The sequence below is a fragment of the Chiloscyllium punctatum genome, chromosome 3 (genome assembly GCF_047496795.1).
Source record: "Chiloscyllium punctatum isolate Juve2018m chromosome 3, sChiPun1.3, whole genome shotgun sequence".
NCBI classification, from domain to species: domain Eukaryota; kingdom Metazoa; phylum Chordata; class Chondrichthyes; order Orectolobiformes; family Hemiscylliidae; genus Chiloscyllium; species Chiloscyllium punctatum.
In genome coordinates, this window is record NC_092741.1 from 92,637,063 (window position 1) to 92,659,768 (window position 22,706).

The 22,706-nt window shown below is 39.0% G+C and overlaps 1 protein-coding gene across 2 annotated transcripts in view; it reads left to right on the plus strand.

The window, feature by feature from the left end:
• moxd1 (monooxygenase, DBH-like 1) overlaps nucleotides 1-22,094 on the plus strand; it is an 88,629-nt gene extending 66,535 nt beyond the window's left edge. The window contains exons 7-12 of one of the 2 annotated variants that reach the window (XM_072556447.1): nucleotides 1,263-1,429; nucleotides 5,341-5,532; nucleotides 10,627-10,686; nucleotides 14,791-14,933; nucleotides 18,342-18,510; nucleotides 21,584-22,094. In XM_072556447.1, the coding sequence (XP_072412548.1) occupies nucleotides 1,263-1,429; nucleotides 5,341-5,532; nucleotides 10,627-10,686; nucleotides 14,791-14,933; nucleotides 18,342-18,510; nucleotides 21,584-21,739 (887 nt within the window). In that variant the 3' untranslated portion in view covers nucleotides 21,740-22,094. The other variant, XM_072556456.1, reaches the window with a different exon arrangement.
• Nucleotides 22,095-22,706: the final 612 nt, after the last annotated feature.

The following is a 22,706-nucleotide window of genomic DNA, read 5'->3' on the forward strand; positions in this document are numbered from 1 at the left end:
ACCTTGAAATGTGCTGGGGAATAAGGGTCAGCTTTTCAGGAACAAGTATATTAAGAGTACTGAATTAAGTATGCAAGAGGCCAGTGATCATACATTTTTGAATTAATGACTTTTTGTGAAGGGCAGTGAAGTGGAAAGTGGTTAGGGCTTTAAAAAAGTAATTCCTCCACATAGTAAAGACATAGGTAAGGTAAAGACATAGATAAGGATTTGGGGTAGAAGAAGTAAAAAAAAGGGACATAAACAGGGAATGTGCATGAAGATAAATGATGCACAGAATTACGGTGTTATTATGACACAGGAAGTGGCAATTCAGCCCATCTTGCCTGCACCAGCTATTCAAACAAGCATCATTATCTGGTGCCAATCTCCTGGATTATAACACGATCACACTGGATCAAGAATGATTTATTGTCTCATAAAATACATTATTGCTATGTAGGAAGTGAATCATTTTTATTGTTCATTATGAACTTATGATTATGGTTTGTTCTGTGATTGATATCTAAAATAAATAATTAAACTAAATATTTAGGCATGAAAATAAGATGGTGGCCTAATTTATTGCAATGTAACATACTGTGTCATCAAGTGTGGATTACAAGTGCACAGCCACCATGCAACTGCATTACTCATTTCAGTTCTGGTATCATCAGGAGCTGCCATGTAGACCTTTTGTCATAATCAACTTTTTCAGAGATGTTACTATACACCTCTGGAGCAGGTGGGACTTGAACCTGGGCCTCCTGGGCCAGGAATAGGTACACTACCACTATGCAGTGGAAAAGCCAGTGAAGCCCTCTTGAGAGTGAAATTGTAGTAAATTTCTAAAATTCTGATTTCAATTTGGAACTGATTTTGTAGAGGCTTATTTGCAAAATGCCTCACCCAGTTTCATCTCTGTCCTCTGGATACGGTGTGGACCCATCACTAAAGTAGGACAGGAAATCTTTCAAAAACATATTCCCTACAACATGTTTGAATCATTAAAGATAAATGTTTCTCATTTTAGTACAAGGTTAACAATTAAAATTCGAGTTGGAATAAATAGTTTGCTGCCAATCTAAGTTACTATCTTACACACTACTGTTAGCCTTCGGGTTGCACTATGTGCTAAAAGTAAAGAAGTAGGAGGAAGCTCATCAAACGAACAAAGTACATTTATGGAGAATTTAAGTTCATCTTTTGTTTATTAAATGAACAAGTCAGCCATGAAATTTTGTTTTCTAACTTGTCTACTTAACTATTGTTTATTTTTATAGGATATGTAGACAGCTCTGGGTTAAAACTGCTGTATACACCTGTGTTGAGAAAGTATGATGCTGGAGTTATTGAAACTGGAGTTTGGGTCAGTCTTTACCACATGATACCACCCAATATGCCAAGTTATATTTCACAGGGTCATTGCACCATGGAATGCCTAGAGGAGGTAAGCTCCCATATTGTCCGCTGAGGATAACTATTTATGTCTGAATCTGGCTTTATGTTGATTTGCACTGAGATTGGCTTTAGTGTAGTGACCGAGAAAGAAGACACTGATACTGAGTTGTGGTATTGATGTCCTTGTGCAACAAGTTCACCATTAATCAGAGACATGTTATTCTTTACCAGGTCAGAGTGATAATAGTGAAAATATGTTTGTACTAAATGTATTTGCTTTGCATAGTGCTGTTTCTGGAATCTCTAGTGCCTTTATAAGGATGTTTGCCAACCTCTCAAATTGAATCCATGCTGAATATAGTAATAGATACACATGAAATAGGAGCAGAAGTAGCCCATTCAAGCCTGCTGCACCAGTGAACAAGAATATGGCCGATATGTTTGTTTGTGTTCCAATTTTTATATTCCAATCTACTTCCAACTAACTTTTGATTCCCCTGCCTAAGAAGAATCTAATTACCTCTGCCTTAAGAATATTCAATGATCCCACCTCAACCACCTTCTAAGAGAGTTTCAAAGTTGGGCAACATTCGAAGATTTTTTAAAAAGTCATATCATATGTGTCTTAAAAGGGTGACTTTTAAAGCAGCATCACCAATTTCTGCATATCCACTTTATCAAGACCATTCAGAATCTTTTATACTTCTATCAAAATAACATTCATTTATTGAAACTTTAATGAAAACAGGCCCAGCATGTCCGCTCTTTCCTCATAAGACAATCAGCTCATTCCTCATGTCAATGCTATAAACCTCCTCTGAACTGCATCCAAAACATTTACATCCTTCCTTGAATAGGGAAACCAAAGCTGCACACAGTATTTGTTGTGTGGTCACTTTATAACTGAAATATAACATCCTTAAGTTTATGTCTATTCTTGCCAAAATAAAAGTTAGCATTCCAGTAGACCTCTGACTTCGTTGCTGTACATGCAAACTAACCTTTTGTGACGCATGCACTAGAACACACAGATCCTTCTGCCCTTAGAATTATACAGCTGTTCTGTGTTTAAGTAATAATCTGCTTTTATATTGTCCCTGCCAAAGTGAACAATTTGACATTTTTTTGATGTTTTACAGCATCTGTCTGCCAGATTTTGCCCACTCATTTAACCTGTTATGGACCAGGCCCAACCCCTCAAAACATTTTTAAGCAGGTACTTTGCTATTTGTTTTAGGTAAGTGTATAGTGGATATTCCTGGAGTGAATTAGCTGATCCGACTGCCAAGTTTTAAACAAACAGAATTTATTTACAAAATTACGGAATGATACACAAAGAACAGAAAACAGAATACCGGATAACTTATCTTACCCAAAAATCCGACAAACTGTCTCGATTTAATGATGTTGTCCCAAAGATCTTACAACAATCCCCATAAAAAGACTCCTTAGCACAAAGAGTTAAAAATGACACAAAAAGCTTACAGGTTACGAAGTCAGAAGGAAGGAGAGAGCCAGCAGTTTTTCTTCACACGCACTGCTGCTAAACTGAATCTAAATGAAGGCTCGCTACCCAGCTAGCTGGCCACTCCCCTTTGATTATACCTTTTTTTAAAAGACATGAAAGCCTTAGGCTGGAGGCATTATTTATAGGGGGTGAACAAAAAGGGCCTCAATAAACCTTTCAAGCCCAGCTTAGTTGGAGCCTAGCCAATTAACCTCTCTCTGGGGAAAACAAACTCAAGGACATAGTAACCTCATAAAAAGACCAACATTGTGACAAACCTACCTGCATTCTAGTTATGTCCTCTTTTGTTCCTTAAAAATGAATTTTGAATAGATTTCTTGCCTTGCTCTTTTATTACTATAAATGGTGTAATTTTGCCAGGGTTTGCAAAATGGTAATATCTGAAATAAAAATTTGACCGGTTTTAAACCATTTTTAGTGTTTAATGAAATAACCCATACCAACTTAAAATATTTGAAACTACAGGTGTGTCTAACATGTTTTGGTCTTAAAACCTTTTAATGTTTTTAATTTTAAAACATTTTAATTATCTGATATCTTCTTATACACCAATAGTTATTGACAGTGTTTTTGACATGGTGCACACTTCCTGTGAATATTAACCCTCTTTGCTTGGGCACAGTTTTACAATAGAAAAAAGAATACTATAATCTAATCATTTTTTCACAATCATGCTTTATATTTGAATCACTGGTATATATAAAACTTCCTTTAGAATCATTTTTAGCCAATTTAATTTTTTGTTGAAAACTATGTTCACATTTATGAATTTATATAAAAATGAGTCTAACAAATTACAAATTTCACAATTCTATAACTAAAATTTCCAAACTAGATTATTTTATGTCTTCAAATATCGTGTTGATAGTTTTTCTTTGCAAGTCAGTTATGCCTGTAAGCTTACTGTTAGGTTTCAGCTTATTGCTTTTGTCTCGGATCTCTTCTTTCCAAGTGTTTGTTTAAATATATAGCATAGTAAAGACACTCATTTACAGTTCTCACAGAGTAATGACATTTATTTCCTAAATCACCACCTTAAATGTTTAGTGTCTCCCAACACCAGCATAAAGTGGCATCAGTCTGTACCAACTACGAGACACACCACGGTAATCTGCCAAAACTCCACCAATTATTCAATTTGCTACTCCTTTCACCTGGTGGAACAACGAAAACATACAAAGGGACATGACTATCTCTAAAAACATAGACCATTCTCACTTGGAAATATACCCATTGGTCATTGTCTAAGGATATAGGGGAGGGCATTTTGGACTGAAATTACTTCACCAAGACAATGGTGAGCCTGTGAAATTTTCCTTCACGGAAAGCATTGAGGTGAAAGCACTGAAAGTTTGCTAGACGGAGTTAGATGTAGTTCTTGGGGCTAAAAGGGTCAAAGGATTTGCGGAGTTGGATGATCAGCTATGATCATACTGAATGGTAATGCAGGCTTGAAGTGCTAAATAGCCTACTCCTGCTGTTAGTTTCTATGCACATTACTATTCCTCCATTGTCTAGAATTCCCAGACTAACAGTACTCTGGGTGTCTAGATTAGAGTGGTGCTGGAAAAGCACAGCAGATCAGGCAGCATCTGAGGAGCAGGAAAGTTGACATTTCGGGCAAAAGCCCCTCCTATTCCCGATGAAGGGCTTTTGCCCGAAACGTCGATTTTCCTGCTCCTTGGATGCTGCCTGACCTGCTGTGCTTTTCCAGCACCACTCTAATCTAGACTCTCGTTCCCAGCATCTGCAGTCCTTGTTTTTACCTAGTACTCTGGGTGTACCTACATTACACAGATACACAGCTCACTACCACATTCTCGAGGGTAATTAAATGTGGGCAAAGAACGCCAACCTTACTTTTGCTGACTACATCCAATTAGCAAAAAGTAAATCAAAACTCTTTGTGATTATATCTGTTAATGCCACAAATAAATGGGGCTAAATGCCTTATGTTTTCATGTGACTGACCACATTGTTATAAAATAGTATATCCTCTGACTTAATCACAAACGCCATTGACGACATCTAGTGGTACCACAGAAGTAGCAAGTATTGCATACACATTCCACCTCCTGTAATTCTGTTACATTTCAAGTTCAGGGAAAGAAAACATCCAGAGTTAAGATATCAGCAGTGCCTGTGTGAACCCATCCGATGTTTACCTAAAAATATCTCTAGTCCTTTTGTTTTATGAATTCAGTTTGATTAACAGCGGTTAGACTTTGTAAACTTGTGGAGAATCATAGTCTCTTCTACAAAAACATTCTGTATAAATGTACTGATGTGCTTTGTTGCTTGTTTTCAGCTCAAATGCAATGATTTAATTGCTAAAATATGATTTTCTCTCGAAGCTTGTCAAAAACAAGAAGACAAGTACTTTTACTTGTAGTAAGTTTCCTTTAGATTGAAAAATACTTTTCATTACACAGGCTTTGTCTCAGGAAAAAGCATCTGGGATCCATGTATTTGCTGCTCTTCTCCATTCACATCTTGCAGGACGAGTTCTAAGGATAAGGCATTTCAGGAATAATGTAGAGCAACCTCTCCTTGCACATGATGACGAGTTTGACTTTAATTTTCAAGAATTTCGCTATTTGAAAGAGGAAAGAGTTCTTCAGCCGGTATGGAACTTATTAGCTTTGGTTTTATAAACTTGGATTTATGTAGCGATGAACTCAAAATGAACAGTTTTCATATGTAACAAAACAAAGTAATGAATATGAAAAGATATGAACTGACAAGACAGTGGGTGTTTGAACAAAGAATCTCTCCCCTTTTAAAGGAATTTCCTGAGGAATTATTATTAGTGATTGGGGAAGAGGGTACAAAGTCGACAGAGAGGAAGCTGGAGAAACTCTACATCTGGCAGCATCTGAGGAGCGTGAAATAGAGTTAACGTTTCAAGTCTGGTACGACGTTCTTCAGGAAATTATCTCTGTTTCTCTTTCCACCTATTCTGCCAGACCAGTTGAATGTCTCCAGTGTTTGCTCTGTTTGTTTCAGTTTTCCAGTATCTCCAGCATTTTGCTTTTTCTTAAAAGGGCTACCATGTTTCGTGATTAGGGTAAAATGTGTCTGGTCGGAATGGCCCACGAATAGCACCAATGACTGCCCTTGCTAATCTCTGTACTGCTGAGAGTACAGTGCCAGAGGAGCATTGACACCATGAAGGTACCAGCAGCGGCTGCCATTGCAGCAGATACATTGGTTTTCCCTGAAGTGGCTGCAATAATATGCCTTCTGGATGGGAGGTGCTGAGAACTGCAAATAACTGCCAGCAGAGTACTAAAATCCCCCAATATCTTACAAGTTGAACTTCCAACCGTGTAAACAGTTTGGCTGGTTTGTTAGGCTCTGACACAACAGATGCCCATGTGCCTTTGGAAAAATATCAGTTCATTGCCAGATGAGGGACTGACATTTTTCTTTATTCTTTTCGTGGGATGTGAGCTTCACTGGAAAGGTCAGAATTGGTTCCCCTTCTCTCATTGCCCTAAATGGCTTACGTTGCAGAGCAGCTGAGAGTCAACACATTATTGTGCATCTGGATTTTCATATAGGCTCAACTGGTTAGATGAGAGATTTCCATCAGTGAACCAGATAACATTTCAAGGCAATTAGAGTCCGAAATGTACAGCATGGCAACAGAACCTTTGGTCCAATACGTCCATGCCAACCAGATAGCCTAAATTAATCTAGTCCCATTTACCAGCACTTGGCCCATATCCCTCCCAACCCTTCCCATTCATATAACCATCCAGATGCCTTTTAAATGTTGTAATTGTCCCAGCCTCCAGCACTTCCTCTGGCAGTGGATTCCATACACTCAGCACCCTCTGCATGAAAAGGTTGTCCCAATGGTTCCTTTTTAAATCTTTCCCCTTTCACCTTCACCCAATGCCTTCTGGTTTTGGATTCACGTATCCTGAGGAAAATACTCTGACAATTCACCTTGTCCATGCCCCTCCTGATTTTGTAAAACTTTGTGAGGTCACCCCTCAGTCTCTGTAGCTCAGAGAAAATAGCCCCAGCCTATTCGGTCTCTCCCTATAGCTCAAACCCTCCAACCCTGGCAACATCCTTGTAAATCTTTTCTGAATCCTTTCAAATTTCACAACATCCTTCCTAGAGTAAAGAGACCAGAATGGAATTTGGTATTCCAAAAGTGGCCTAACCAATGCCCTATATAGGTGCAATATGACCTCCCAGCTCCTATGTTCAATGCACTGACTAAGGAAGGCAAGTATACCGAATGCCTTTTTCACTAACCTGTATACCTGCGACTCCACTTTCAAGGAACTGTAAATCTGCAATTTAAGGTCCCCTTGTTTGGCAGTGCTCCCCAGGACCTTACCATTAAGTCTATAAGTCCTGTTCTGATTTGCTTTACCAAAATGTAGCACCTCACATTTATCTAGATTAAACTCCATCTGCCACTTCTAAACTCACTGGCCCATCTGAGCAATGTCTGAGGTAACCTTCTTCGCTGTCCTCTACACCACCAATTTTGGTGTCATTTGCAAATTTACTAACCTTACCTCCTCTATTTGCATCCAAATCCTTTATGTAAATGACAATAAGCAGTGAATCTAGCACTGATCCCCGTGGCACACTGCTGGTCACAGGCCTCCAGTCTGAAAAGCAATCCTCCACCACCACCCTCCATCTCCTACCTTCAAGCCAATTTTGTATCCAAATGGCTCTCCCTGGATTTTATGTGATCTAATCTTGTTAACCAGTCTACCATTTGGAACTTTGTCAAATGCCTTAGTGAAGTCCATATAGACAGTATCCACTGCTCTGCCTTCATCAATCCTCTTCATAACTTCTTCAAAAAACTCAATCAAATTAGTGAGACTAACATACATAAATTCATGTTGACTATCCCTAACCAGTCCCTCCTTTTCTGAATACGGGTAAATCCTGTTCCTCAGAATCCCCTCCAACAACTTGCCCACTTCTGATGCAAGGCTCACTGGTCTATAGTTCCCTGGCTTTTCCCACCACCTTTCTTAAATCATGGAACTATGTTAGCCAACCTCCAGTCTTCTGGCTCTCGATGACACACACATTTCAGCAAGGGGCCCAGCATTCACTTCCCTAGCTTCCTACAAAGCTTTGGGATACACCTGAACTGTTCCCGGGGACTTATCCACCTTTATGCATTTTAAGATATCCAACACCACCTCTTCTATAATATGGACACTTTTCAAGATATTGCATTATTATACTATTATTCTTACCGATAACTGAGATCTCCTTACAAATTTGCTTCTAATTTGTCAGCTATAAAGGTGTCAACAGTACAATCCCAATAAAGGTGCTCATCACTTTCTGATTTCTCAGTTGATCCCAATAACTTCATAGGACCTGAACATATGCCCTGGAATATCCTCCCTAAGTACAGCTGTAATAATATCCCTCATGCCACCCGCCCCCCCACCACCCCGTCTCTTGCTTCCCTCACCTCCCCCCCCCCCCCCCCCCCACCCCCACACACACACACACACACACACACACACACACACACACACATCCCTTTCTATCCTTCCTAAAGCTTTTGTACCCTGGAATACTAAGCTGTCAGTCCTGTCCATCCTGAGCCATGTCTCTGTAATGGACGCGATATCCCAGTCCCATGTTCCCAACCATGCCCTGAGTTCATCTGCCTTACATGTCAGGCTTCTTGCATTTAAATAAATGGAGTTTAATTTGTCAGTCTTATCTTGTTCTTTGCTTTGGTCCTGCCTGCCTTGACTATTTGATCTGCTCATTTTCCCAACTGCACCAGCCTCAGACTGATTCATTTTCTCGTTATATCTCTGGATTTCACCACATAACCCCACCCCACTAGTTTAAACCTTCCAAGATGACTCTAGCAAATCTTCACCAGTATATTAGTCCCCTTCCAATTCAACCAATGCATCCTATCCCTTTACAGGTCACTTTCACCCGAGCAGATCTTCCAATTATCCAAAAAATGTGTATTCTTCTCCCCCGCACCAGCTCCCCAGCCATGTCCTCATCTGCTCTATCTTCTTACCCCAATTCTCACTAGCATGTGGCACCGTGGATAATCCAGATATTACTACCCTCGGGGACCTACTTTTTAACCTTCTGCCTGGTTTCTTTGTTCGCTACTCAGGACCTCTTCCTTTTCTCTTCCTAGATTGTTTGTACAAAAGTGTAGAACAACCTCCTGCTGGTCCTTCTCCCCTTTGAGAATATTCTGTATCCTCTCCTCAGAGAAATCTGTAACCCTGGCACCCGAGAGGCAACATGACACTCTTCTGATATCTCGTTGCCGTCCACAGAAACATCTGTCTGTGCCTCTGACAAGAGAATCCTCTATTACAATCAATCTCTTGGAACCTTGTGTACCCCTCATTACAGTACAGCCAGTCTCAGAAACTTGGCTGTCAGTGCAACATTCCCCTAAGAGTCCATCACCCCGCTACATTTTCCAAAATTGCATACTTGTTTGAGATGAAGATAGCCACAGGAGACTCCTGACTACCTCTCCTACCTTTCCTAGAGGTAACCCATCTACTTGACTATACCTGTGGTTTTTCTACCTTCCTGAAACTGCCATCCATCATATCCCTGGCTCCTATAAACTCCTCCCTGCCTCTAACTGCTGCTTCAACCTATCCATGTGATCTGAAAGATTCACAACCAAACACACTTCCTGCAGACATGATCATCAGTAATGTGGAAATTCTCTCTAATCTCCTACATCCTATAGGAAGAGCACATCACTTTGCTAAAGGCTATCTTTGCACCTTACCAATCTACAGTCCCAGAAAATAGCAAGGTCTTACTGCTCTAAGATATCTTGGTACCTATGCTTTATATTTTTAAAAAAACACTTTAATCTAGACACAGATCTCAGTAAAACATATTTAAAAATTACCCTACCCACAATAAAAAATTTACAAACAGTCTGATTAGATTTAATGAACCATTTAGCTGTTCCCCTGCTGTTAGGAGCTCCTGACAATAAGCTTCTCCAAAGTCAGCTGTGAATTCCACTGTTTGAAGTTTTGTCCAAGAAAACTAAACAATGTCCAGAGATACATAAAACAAACAGCAGAGGCAGTCAGCTGTGAAAGTTCACTGCCTGGTGAGACAGCTGTGCAGGTTCACTGATTCTTTTCTTTCCACCTCCCACATGGTCTCTGATCACTCTCATGTTTTGATATTCTTTTGCTAAAGTTCCAAAACAATGCAACAGCTTGTGAGCAGTCATTACTGCTTCAAAATTCAAGGAAATCAGCTCAAACACTGATGAAACCTCAAAAAAGGAACTCTGACAACCAAAAGTATCCTATCCTCCATCTTAGATTACCTAGAATTCCAATAGCTTCATGAAAACTAATATTGCGACTAGCTTTCAATTCCAGATGTGTTTTGTTTATAAATTTAATGTGTTGCTGTTGGATTTGAATCCATCTCACCAAAGCATTAGCCTGGGGTTTTGGATTATGTTACCCTAATGAATGACCCACCAATGTCAGATGTGTAACTGTTATCACCGGGAGTGCATAGAGGCAGGAACAACTTTTAACTTGAATTTCCGTTTATAACTTTGATTTTCTTATTCAAGTTTATGTTAATTTCTAGGTCTTTCACTTAAATGTCAAATCACACTGTGTTCTATATTTTTTATTGCTAAATTCACATTAATGTTTAAAAGTGCTTACAATGTCTTACAGGGCGATAGTTTAGTGACTGAATGCCAATACAATACTACATATCGCAGCAATATGACGTGGGTAAGAAAATACAAAATTGCAATGTGTTTGTTTTGTAAGAAGTTTATATTCTCTGATTAAACATCACTTGATCATCAGTTTTAATGTTTTACAAGAAAATAATTTTATCAGACAGCATTTAACTGCAGAATGATCTGTATCAGATCTTCTAGTCACTTCTAATAAAAACAGTTGGCTTCGGAGTGAAGTTCTTTTAATGATGCATTGACTATGTTGTTATGTTGTATGTGTAAAATTAGACTGATATTTATTAATATATATTTCAAATAGTTATTTAATACAGGCTAAAAAGTGCACTTTCATTTTCAGGAACTGTAACCAGAAAGGGTGAAAAATAAAAATAATAATGATAGTTAATTCAATTTGATTTCATAACTGTTTGGTTTAGTCAAAGTGCTAGATGGATGTTAAAGAGCGAAAAAACCAAAAACAGCTTGCTTTTATGTAGGATCTTTAATGTAATAAAACATCCCATGTTGCTTCAGAAGCATTACAAAGTGAAATGTAACACCACACCATATGATAAGATATTAACCCAGATGAACAAGAGCTTGGACAATGGGGTAAATTTCAAGAAAAGAGTCAGAAAATGAACATGAGGTAGAAAGCAATATACCCTTTTACCAAAATGAGGTGATGTGCTTAACTGCACAGGTTCTTGACATTTTTTGCATAATCTTGCAAACACAATAAATTAAGCACCACGTTTGAGATTTTAATGGGATTGTCTGGGTTACAAAGCAACCTAAAGGAAACATTGATTGAGAGGTGGAGAGCTTTATGGAGAAAACCCTAGAGCTTGGAGCTTATCCAGATCAAAGACAGTCACCATTAGATTGCTTCTGAAGCAATCATCCCAACATCCACAAACGAAGCTGCGTCAGAACATTATTCCAAGCCAACACACACTGCAGCACAGAGGAACTACGCAGTACAGAGGAAAATCACCGAGACAGTGCATTCAAAAAGAATGGGTATCCAATGAATACAGTGCGCTTATTTCTCAGCAACAAACCCCAACAAGCAGACAAAATGCATCCAGAAACCCTAGCCACTTTCTCCTACATCAAAGACATCTTGGAAATGACTGCCAGACTACTCAGACCCCTCGGCATCATGGTAGCCCACAAACCCACCAACACACTAAAACAGCAGCTAATGAACTTGAAAGACCCTATACAGACAACAAGCAAAACTAATGTCATTTTGTCCTTGCAAGAATTGTAACAAAGACTACATTGGACAAACAGACATAAAACTAACCACCAGAATACATGAACATCAACTAGCAACAAAACGACATGACCCTCTCTCACTAATATCCTTGCATACAGATAAGGAAGGACACCACTTCGACTGGGACAACACATCCATCCTCGGATAGACCAGAGATTCACACGAGAATTCCTAGAAGCATGGCATTCCAACCGGAACTCTATCAACAAATGCATTGACTTGGTTCCCATTTACACCCCCTGAGAAAAAGAACAAGAAATTACATCACCACAGGAAATGACATCACCAACCCAAGGAAACCTAAACACATAAACAGAAAGCGGGCCATACCACCAGTGTTTCATCCGAAGGCTCACTGATTATGTTACCTTGTATGGTGACGAAACATCTGAAAACGAACCTTCCAGCTCAATGAGCAAACCTACATCCTGAACCAGAAAAGGTGAAATGTGGGTGAAAATTCAGGAGCAGAGGAACTGAAGCAAGGGAGGAATTGGGCAAATTAAGGTGGTGAGAATAGGCAATCTTAATGTTAGAGTGGTAGATGACAGCTTTCATGGCAGTCTGGTCCAGTCTCTGATAGTTGACAGGAGAAAGAATTGAACTGAGTGGTGAGAGAGCAGAGTTTGTGGCAGGACATAAAGTATCTTTATTCTTCCCAATATTTAATTGGACAAATTTTCTGCTCATCCAGTTAAAAACAGAAAATGCTGGAAATACTCAGCATTTCAGACAATATCTATAATTTAAAAAATAAGTTCACTTTTCCAGTGCAATTATTTTTGGTCAGGACTTTTAAAGGAAAGTCTTTATATATTGTCAATGCTAATTTGAATGCTTTGATCATTTTTATGATCACTTTGTCCATATTAAAGGTTGCAGACGTTGTTATGTGAAGATACCAATATCTTGTAATCATGGAACAAAACAGTAAAGCTTTACTGTCTTGCCAGAAGTGCATGTTTTGGAGCTTCAGTTACCCCCACCCCATTAAACCATTTTCTAAAATCTTAATTTTTTTCTTCTGGAACTATTCAAAAGATAAGGGTGTGTTCCCAAGCTCTGTCAACAGGAAACATATGAAACTGCCCTCCCCTTTGAATTTCCTTTCCACTTCATAGGGAAATATGACAATTCTATTCACTTCTTGCTCTCCTGCAGACGCCCCTTCAGACAGGCAGATATCTGGAAAGAACTGCAACCAGACTTTACAGTAGGAACTGTCATTTCCTGAGAATCAAGCATCAACTTTCACCAACCGCACATGTGAAAATCTGGTACTTGCTCTCCAGAATGCAATGTTCCTCAAAAGTTTTCTCAAGGTGTCACCTTACCATCTGATTCCCCTTCCAAATACGTAGAAAGATGTGAAGGTACTTTACCTGTTTCATTCTAACAAATTAAATCCACCAGAAAAACTTAGATCTTATCCATTCCAATGTTAACTAGTCTTTTAGAAATGTAGTCTCAATTACTGCCTGCCATCTCTCTGACAGTAAACATTTTATTTTAAATGTGGCACCTCCTTGTTTCAGAACTTAGATTAATGTTGGAAATGTAAATAAAATCTTCTAATCATCTTTCCCTAATCCCATCTTTCTATCACCTCCATTTTGCTTTCTGTACTTGACATTGAATTTAGTATTTTCATTGAAATGTTTTGGTTCCGACTCTGCACTACCTATTAACAGTCCTATAATCTGATTGGCGAAGAAAGTAACGATACCTGTTCATGGAGGGAAGGTTCCACATGTCCTGTAGAGGGTGCTGTTTATGTAATTGGCTGCCATTAACTTCCAGTAGAAGTGGAAAGTCTGTGTGCAAGTGTTATAAACGATGTGTACTGTACCATATGTTCACTATAGAATGAAAAATTCACCTTTTATTCTTATTATTTGCGTTTTCAGGCTGCACATAGCAACAGAAAAATCAAACTTTGGAGTTAGCAGTCATGTCTGTCAGGTCTTCGGAGCTGGTTGGATGGAACGAAATGCGATAATATTGCACACTATATTTATACTTTTAATTTACTTATATACACGACACTATAGCCATTTAATTTATTCAGGTACTTAATATCGGGAGCTAGGACAGCGTCTATATATAAAGTTACATTGATGCAATGATTTTATCAGTACTTTGCCTTTGGAGTCATGACATTTGGAGTGGGTACTTTAGCTGTGCCTGTATCATTATCCTTGCACCTTTTTTTTTGAGATGACTGAATGCGTGCTGTAATTAATCAACTCATTTCACAAAATATTTTGATTCTCAGTTCTCTTTCCCCTCAGGCATATGCTCCCAATCCCTCATGGACACAAATACATACATGCTTCCTGTCATGAAGCTTCTAATTTATTGCAATGGTAGTTACAAAACTAGTCATATTTGTTATCTCGCCATGGCGGTCAGTGTCCATCTTTCAGTCCTGCCAGTAAATGCTAATAGGTCATGCTATTGTGATATCACAGACAACCTTATACCCATATACACTTACAGTAGAAGCATTTAGATAATAGGAACATTCACTGAATTTCCTCAACTTTTATTAGGATTTTGAGAATACCTGTAGTATTTGCATTGACAGTCTATCGAAGACAAATAGAACTCAGTGCAGACCCCTGCACAAAGTGTGCGATTTTTTTATTTTAGAATGCAATTTTTTTAAGAAAGGGTTTGTAGACCTTTTATGGCTAGCCAGCAGTTAAAACTATATTAAATATTACAATGGTGAAGAAGTCTCAGTCCTCTGGATTGTTCTGCATGAGTTAAGTACTGGTGTAAGTTTAAGTAGGTAAGTGATGTGCAAAATTTCTGGATATACAATAATGAAATGACAACAAGCAAAAAAAAATTGTTCTTTTACAGGGCGGCCTAAGCACAAGAGATGAAATGTGCTTGTCATACCTTCTATACTACCCGAAAATAGATCTTTCCAGATGCGAGAGTCTTCCTGAAATACTTCCACAGCTGGAATTTATTGGAGTGAGAGAAATTATCCAACCTATCAAGTAAACGTATTTTCTACTCTTCTCTACTGTATGACCAAAACAGCTACTCATGAAAGATTATAACAAACCTTTTCTAAACTTTCAATATTTTTTCTCAAACAGCTTAGCTCTGATTATAAATCAGTGTCATGTAAATAACCACGCATTTCAAGCAATACATTACAAGAATGTGAGGCAAAATCTCAAGAAGCAACAAAAGTCTGTACAGATTTAGAAGATCAAATCTGCCTGACAAATTTCTCAATGATTTTGAGAGTTTAATTTCCCCTCATGGTTTATTTAGACTTTCAAAACACTTGCAACAGAATTGAAGTAAAAGCCATACCATTTCAGATAGAACACATTAAAGAGACAAATGGCAAAATAAATTTAATATTGACAAACGTAACATATTGTACATTGGGTGAAAAGAGACGTATTGACTTGGCATGAAAGCAGACTTGTTGCAAGACGCAACAGCCACAGTCAGCAGATCATACTGGTCTTAGTCATGGCGACTAAATAGAGCAACAGTGCCTGCAACAATCTGTGAGCACGAGGGCAACCACAATGATTCTTATCCATCAGCCCTATTCACGACTCACTTTAGTTGCTGCAAGTATTGCTACAGGAAGGAAGGAAGGTGTCCTGTTTGCTGACAAAGTATTCCCAATTGTAATATCCTCTACATTGGCATGATTGATTTTAAAAAATATCTGACTCAGTGATTGCAAGCTCTCAAATCTTCCTAAGCGTAGGTGCAAGAGACACAGGTATTTGTGTGGTTAGAAGCAGCAGTGCTAACCACTGAGCCAGTGTACTGTCCACACAGCATTTCACTGCCAACTGGTAGGAAGGCCACGATGTATGTCCATGGAGTGAGCAGAATAAGAGACAATTTTATTTTGCTGGTGCATTCAAACATTACTGGCTATATTCTCCCATTTATTTGGGAAGTCGTTTTTCTAGGGAATTCCACATTTGTCCAGTCATGACTCAGACATTTTTTTTCACTCTTCACCTCACTAGTTATGCAACCAGTGTCCTCTTCACATAATTGTGCTATGGGAGAAGTGAGATCTTTGCTGCCAGGACCTGCTAATGTACAAGTTGGTGGCACCATACTTATAGCCCAGCCATATACCACTTCGCATTGCTGCTGGCCAGGACCTAGCTTACACAGTATCTACTTAGGAAACCAAGGTGTCTCAAAGGAAAGCTGGGCCATGGTGGATGTTGTGGTAAACGGAACGAGCATCCTCTACCCAACAGGTCAAGGCAAGTTTTGCCCTTAATAAGCCAATGCAATCTGATTACCATGGGTCAAGGATTTCAGTATCACTTTATAATCGGGCCTATGAGCCAGATTTAACACTTGAAAACAAAGGTCAGGGAGTCTGGCTTTGCCAGATTAGGCTTACAGTTGTTTCCAGCTTTTAAAATAAAACATAAGAGAGAGATAGGGGAAAGTAACACTTTTGTAATCAGCAGAGGAAAAATAAATGATTTTGTTAGCTCCCAGACAGAATGCTTGTAGACTATTGTTCATTCACTGAAGAGAAGGAACTAGAAGGGATTTAAGAACCAAAATTTCGCCTTGGAGAGGCGAGGAGGAATCATGGCCAGAATGGTTCTTGCTGCTGGAAGTTTATTCAGAAATTCTCAGACTGGAGAAATGTTACTTTATGTACTACTGTCAATTGACAAAACTATAAATATGAGATAAAACTCATTTTTGGCTGTGGAATATAGGGTAGACTTTTAAGACACAGCGAGGACAGACATGAAGGTGACATCTCAAACTGACATTTTCCACTTCTGTAAGATAGTGGGTTAAAGCTGACTGTTGGAGGTTGACCAGAATTTTCTAGTTCTCTGATGTCATTGGGAGTTGTAGTTGCTTGGAGGTGGCCTTATGGTAGTAGATATGACGAGTGTTGTCGGCAAGTTTAGAGGTCTTCCTACCTCGCCAGTCTCCAGATGCACTCATAGACCACCATGTAGAAGAAATACTGTGAGTTAAATTTTAAAATATTGAAAAATGCCCCTCTGACTTGCAGCACAATGTCTTATTTTGCAAGACCAACCTCTACTCCTACTGAGCTGGGGTTTCATCTATCCCTGGTCTTTAATTGGACAGTAACCTTCTCATCTTACAAGTCACTGATCAATTCAGTCAAAATCACAGTTGAATAACTTGTTCGTCAATCAGTCGGGCTTCTGACCCCCATTTGAGTGTGAAGGTAAGGTTCAGAAACCTGCTGCAAAACTCCAGCTCCATACCTGACACAAAATCCAGAATGGAACTGTGCTAGAAATCATGAATTTTTTTCTGACAAAAGAACCTGAGCTTCCAAAAGCTGCGAGCATCCTAGGTCAAAGGCAGGCCCTTTATGCAAGACACAAAGAAAATGGAAACCAGTGGCAAGCCATCAGAAAAAAATTTCAATGTACTAGTGAGGTAATGAAGAGCACAAGTTCTGTTATTTGCAAGAAAAGGAGGAAAATTGAGCTTTGGCCATTTGATAGCGAAACAGCTGAATTGAGTGACAAAATAGAGAGTTATGATTTCGACAGCAGAATAGAAAACACCAGATTCAAACTTGCACAGATGCTGTAGCAAAGCCTTATATTTAATCCAAAGGCTTAGATAATGATCTGGAATCATGAGTTCAAATCCCTAGAATGCCAGTAAAGAAATTAAAATTCAACTAGTTGAATAAATCTGGAATAAAAAGCAAAAAAGGAGCAATAATCATAAAAGTGCTAGATTTGTGTCAGAAGCGTATCTGGTGCACCAGTGCCTTGGGTAGGAAATCTGTTATATTTACCCATTGTGGTCTGTGTGTGGCTTCAGATCTATAGTGATATAGTTGACTGGGAAATGGTCTAACAAATCACTCAGACAGGAGTAACAATGTGCTGCTCCTAAAATGAGAAAAAAACCATCTACAATGGCACAAACCACTTAAGAATATGATTTATGCAGACTTGTTCTTAAGAAATGGAAGAATCTTATTTCTGTGTACAAATTGAATAAATTACATTTGATGTGAGGAAATAAATTTTGTAACCAATTGGTCTAATTTTAAAATTCATCTGTAATATTTGCAAGCAAGAGCTGAAATGCTTTCCAGTTTTTTTTTGTATGATTTAACATGAACTGTTTCTTCCAATAGATTAATCTAGTGAATTACCAGAAAGGAAAACTGACTAATATGATCAGACTTTGGATTGGAAATGGATTTTATCCAATTTCTACTAAACTACAACCAAATGCTGGCAAATGGGATTAGGTCAGATTGTGATGTCTGTTGGGCATGAATGAATTGAATTGAACAGTCTGTTTCTGTGCTGTATGAATCTGGGACTCTAACAGAGAAACAGTGTTGCACAATTCATTTTGAAATATTTATTTTCTGTATCAAGGACGTGGCCATTTATCATCAAAAGTCCCAAGAAATATAAGGACCTTTCCTTCACTGAAGCCATGAATAAATTTCAATGGTCTAGGAAGAAAGGAAGAGAATTTAACAGCCTTGTACAGAGAATTGAAATGAATGTTAGATGTGCTAAGCATAACGAAGAGGAATGGCACGTGAGTATAAATTACTGACTCTGAGTATGGGGAGGTTGTGATGCAGCACAGTTGCACAGTAGTAAGAACTGCTGCCTCACTGCGCCAGAGACCCGGGTTCAATTCCCACCTCAGGCAACTCTGTGTGTGGAGTTTGCACATTCTCCCCATGTCTGCGTGGGTTTCCTCTCACAATCCAAAAATGTGCAGGTTAGGTGAATTGGCCATGCTAAATTGCCCATAGTGTTAGGTGTAGGGGAATGGGTCTGGGTGGGTTGCGCTTCGGCAGATCGGTATGGACTTGTTGGGCTGAAAGGCCTGTTTCCACACTGTAATCAAATCTAAATCTAATTAATCTAGGTTCATACAGTGGGTTCCAAGGTAGCAGGAGTAGAGTAAAATTTAAATTCAAGGCTGAAATAGAGATTTTTAACCAGTAAGGAAAGAATCATAGAATCCCTACAGTGTGGAAACAGGCCCTTCGGCCCAACAAGTCCACACCAACCCTCCGAAGAGTAACCCATCCAGACCCATTCCCTTACCCCTGACTAATGCACATAACCTACACATCCTGAACACTATGGGCAATTTAGCATGGCCAATTCACCTAACTTACACATCTTTGGATTGTGGGAAGAAACGAGAGCACCTGGAGGAAACCCACGCAGACAGATGGAGAATGACCAAATTCTACACAGACAGTCGCCCGAGGCTGGAATTGAACCTGGGACCCTGCGAGGCAGCAGTGCTAACCACTGAGCCACCGTGGTGGCAAGAAGAGCTGAGATGATCAGATCAGCCATGACAGAGTTGTCAGTGAATGGCATCAGATTGAAAGGGCAGATCAGTCTACTTCTGCTCTGACAAATGTCATCTTCAGGGAGTGTTTATCCTAAAATTGTACACTACATTTAAAGATGTGTCAAAATGAAATTCAGAAAATAATGTTTGATACTTTGAAGACATTTTGCTCTTTAATATTTATGTAAGATTTAAACAGAAATAGGATGAATTGTCAAACTTTTTCAGGCTATTCACTGTAGGCAATTAGATATTGCACCCATAAAACAGATTTGTAGTTTAAGTAAACAGTTACAGGAAGGGTTGTAGTCCATACTAAACTTCTAATACATTGAAATGAGACTCATTCCTAATAAAGTCCATCAATTGGCAAATTAACCTAGTGTGCAGCAGTAAAACTATTGCAATATGTCCTGTACAGCTCTTTACACATTGCTAAAGATCTGTTGTACAAATCAGATTCAAATAGGATGCCAAAATTGGAATTGTCTGGTTCACCCTTAGTGTCAGCAAGAGGAATCAGACATGAGCACAGGAACAGAACAGGAGAACGTTGAAGGCAATTACTTCCAAATTCCTAATATTAACCAAAGGAAATTTTCCCTCCTCAATACTGGGTATGTTATATGTAGCTGGCCAGGGCCAAGGCTGGAGAGCGGTTGAGAGAGGTGGTTGTAGGTCGAGTTGGGCATCATACAATGTGCTTTTAGCTGGAGTTACCAAAGAGAAGCATTGAGCTGAAACAGTGCAGGGTCCCATAACGGATAGATTGTTAGATCCAAAGGTCACATTGCAGAAATTAGAAGCTATCACTGCATTCTAGCCTTGTGCCAAGATGATATATATGATGATGTAAGATTTAATCAATGTCAGCGACTATACAGGCTCAGTATTCAGACACAAACTAGCTGTTTTCACTTCCTGACTTCTTAATGTAATATGGAGGGATAAAGCGGATACTGGATATTGGATTTCTGTTTGTTAAATCCCAGGAAGCACCTCTGGTTCATGTTTATTGATGGTCCTAGTTAGACCAGCAACAGGAAGATCACTCAATCCATCACTGACCGCCTACAGATTGCACAAGTCAAGCATCAGCAGTATTCTGGTATACCTATGAGAGTATCTAAATGTTGCCTCTTACCCCAATCTCTGTGCACAAAGTTTCCATTTGTTAGTGTATCCCTGGGGTGGGGTGGGGTGGGGGGGTGGAGGGGGGAGGAAGGAAATGTGCACATATTTTTTATGAGCCAGACAAGAACTCTGTCTGGATCCCTCCTTTCCTTAATCTGAGACCCCTCAAAATGAGAGATGCCCACGTGTGCCTTTGATGCTCATTGACCAAGTAATGTTATATTAAAAATAGAAATAATAGTTGTGCTGACAATTTTAAGTGATACAAGTGGCAAAGTTTAGTTCAAATCTTGATTGAGACTAATTTTTCCCAGTGTTTTGCCTCTACTGCTCAGAGTGGCTCATCTTGTAATTGAGAAATTCAGGACAATTTGCTTTTTTACAAATGGTTTTAATAATGGCAAGGACTGATTTGGCTTTCCGAGACTTGTGGCCAGAGAACCTACCCAACCATCGCCTCCACAAGTTGCACTTTATTATCACAAGTCAAATTACCAGAATTCTTTAGTTAAAAATATTAATGCAGTAACATTGCCGTTATTTCCAAACAGCAGAATGAGGAGGCAACAGCCTAACTGAATCTCATCAGTATGAAACAACCACATTTCCTTTCATATGAAATAGTGGTGGTCAGTTTTTTTAAATGTTGCTAAAATCCAAATCATGCTCTTTGCCTGTAGTTCTAACACTCCTGAACTGATCAGTGGATTTGCATTATTTAGTAAATCATTTCAATATAAGAATGGCAGTTGAGTGATGACTACATCTGCAGAAAAAAATCAATTCCAAAGATTACCAACTTTATTCAAGAATGACTATTGCCACACAGCTATCACATACTGTGCCTTAAACCTTTACTGTCCTTGAAGTAAGCTAATTAATAGTAACATCATTGCCAGTGGTGTGGATGTGCTAGTGTTGTTCAGAGCAGTGCTCCGAAAGCTAGTGTTTTCAAATAAACCCGTTGGACTATAACCTGATGTTGTGATTTTTGATCATTAACCAGTTGGCTATTGGCAATCTAGTTTGGCTCATAGTATAGTTGCAGCATCACAGAAATACTTGCAATTTTGTGCTCCAGATTTTCCTGTTAAGGTCTGTGTAGAACAATATTTTCCATGGTCAGAGATTTGTAAAGGTCCTTTTTTTTTAAATATAGGTACATGGCATACCAGTATCAGCACCATCATTGAATCCTTGGGAATCAAAATCGGAAATGGAGCCAGTTACCTGTCGAACAGCTTGGCAGTATTCAGATCCACTCCCTGTACTTTTTTCATTAATCTTACATATTGTTCTTGCTACAGGAATCTAATTTGTTTGTATAAACTTAAGTATACTATACATTTTCACTTTTAAACTCTATGCTGAAATTGAATTTGCACTGTCAAATCACTTTCACCTTTGAAAGATAATCCCTTTCAATAATTAAGTTACAATTTTGATAAACATTTTTGCATTATCGTTTAAATGAATCTTGGGACTGGTCAAGCATTACCATGTTTCTGTTTTGATTAAAAGACAAGAATCTCTTCAGAAACAAGAGTGCTGCCAGATGTTGTGAATTAGGGCCTTTTTACTCCTGGAAAGGATGACATCACCATGACTATCATGTGTTTCACAGCTGTATTTTAAATTTTCCTTGACAAACAAAATTAAATACATGTTTGTGAGCCAAAATTTCCTAGTATTTCTTTCTATAATTAACACAAGATTGTGCGCAAATTACTCCAGGATGTGCGATACACACTGACTAGTTTAACGGAGAAAAAGCATGGAGAAAATAGTTAATATTCCCATAATTTAAGAATACTTCCTATCGGAAAGATGTTGTGAAACTTGAAAGGGTTCAGAAAAGATTTACAAGGATGTTGCCAGGGTTGGAGGATCTGAGCTACAGGGAGAGGCTGAACAGGTTGGGGCTGTTTTCCCTGGAGCGTCGGAGGCTGAGGGGTGACCTTAAAGAGGTTTACAAAATTATGAGGGGCATGGATAGGGTAAATAGGCAAAGTCTTTTCCCTGGGGTTGGGGATTCCAGAACTAGAGGGCACAGGTTTAGGGTGAGAGGGGAAAGATATAAAAGAGATCTAAGGGGCAACTTTTTCACAGGGGATGGTACACGTATGGAATGAGCTGCCAGAGGATGTGGTGGAGGCTGGGACAATTGCAACATTTACGAGGCATTTGGATGGGTATATGAATAGGAATGGTTTGGAGGGATATGGGCCGCGTGCTGGCAGGTGGGACTAGATTGGGTTGGGATATCTGGTCGGCATGGACCG